The 1,305-nt window shown below is 57.2% G+C and overlaps 1 protein-coding gene across 4 annotated transcripts in view; it reads left to right on the top strand.

The window, feature by feature from the left end:
- The first annotated feature begins 647 nt into the window (after nt 1–647).
- MED15 (mediator complex subunit 15) overlaps nt 648–1,305 on the top strand; it is a 64,574-nt gene continuing 63,916 nt past the window's right edge. For 2 of the 4 annotated variants that reach the window (XM_023763213.1, XM_023763211.1), the window contains exon 1: nt 648–791. In XM_023763213.1, coding sequence (XP_023618981.1) covers nt 724–791 — 68 coding nt within the window. In that variant the 5' untranslated portion in view covers nt 648–723. The remainder of the gene's footprint in view (nt 792–1,305) is intronic. The other 2 variants (XM_023763215.1, XM_023763216.1) reach the window with 1 other exon arrangement.

The raw sequence follows: 1,305 nt of genomic DNA, 5'->3' as shown, positions 1-1,305 counted from the left end.
GCGGTTGAGTGACCTTAGCATATCATTAGCATAGTACACTTTAATTGGTTGAACGGCCAACTGGTCGAATGGACACTTAGCATATTAGGCTTTTATTATATAGGATGATGATGATGATAACCGCTGGTGGGTATGCAAACTGCTCTCTCTGAATGACAGGATTTATAATGTTCGGTTCTTATGTTTCTATCATGTATTGCCTTTTTTTGTTGTTATTGTTGGGCTGTTAATCCTCCCCCAAGGCTAGTTTCCCCACCGATTTTTAGAGAGAGTGGAGGGGGAGAGACAGAGAAACACATACATGCCCTTGACCGCCATTGAACCTGGGACCATTCAGTCCGCAGGCAAAACCAGCTAGGGCCCCAAGATACAGAGTTTTAAAAATTTATTTTTGGGAGAATCAGAGCAAAAAAAGTTTGAAGATGTGAACAGCTCTCCTAGTAACATGAGACCTGAACCCTCGTAGGCAAGAGGGGCACTGGGAGAGGTGCGAGTCGTTTGAGCGACCCTGGAGGCGCCCAGGACGCCCTCATGTGGCCGGAACTCCATTTCCCATAGGCCCGCACGTGCAACTCCATTTCCCACAATTCCCGCTCCGCTTCCGGCGTGGCCGAGGCGCTGTGGACGGCTTCCGGGTTTGGGCCTGGCGCTGCGCTTGTGGCGGCGGCGGCGGCGGCGGCGGCGGCGGAGTGGGACACGGGAGGTGGGAGCAGGGGGACCGGAATGGACGTTTCGGGGCAGGAGGCGGACTGGCGGAGCGCCGCCTTCCGGCAGAAGTTGGTCAGTCAAATGTGAGTAGGGGCCGGGGCAGCGGACGGGATCACCGGACCTCCCACCACCCCCCCGCAACCCTCCCCCTCCCCCGCGCGGCGGGCGAGGCCCGGGCTCGACCCCGGGAGACTTATGGCACCGGGGACCCGCGGGGGCTCGAGGGCGCTGGGAGACCGAAAGCGTCGGGGGGCCCGCGTGTGTCCGAGGGCGCGGCCCTCCTCTGGCGATCCTCCTCCGGCGGTCCTCTCTGTTCTCGGCCGACACGGACTGCTTGTTAGCTTTCCTGGGGCCGAACTATGAAAACCACCGAGCCTTGGCTTATGAGTCATCGTCCTGAGCTTTCTTATTCGTCATTTGTGTGCTTTGGGTGCAGACTTTCCCCTGCTTTGAATCACACTGAATAAGAAAAGGAGGCGGGACAGCCCACAGCGGCTTTAGCAGGTCTGGGTGCTTTGCGATTTCTCTTCCAGAAAAGCGTATCAAGATGAGAGAAAGATTGGAGGGAGGCGGGTGGAAGGTAAGGAGGGGAGGCTA

This window comes from Myotis lucifugus, unplaced genomic scaffold (genome assembly GCF_000147115.1).
Source record: "Myotis lucifugus unplaced genomic scaffold, Myoluc2.0 scaffold_276, whole genome shotgun sequence".
Taxonomy (NCBI): Eukaryota; Metazoa; Chordata; class Mammalia; order Chiroptera; family Vespertilionidae; genus Myotis; species Myotis lucifugus.
Note: the sequence above shows the minus strand (reverse complement) of the source record. Positions and strands in the feature narration are given on the sequence as shown.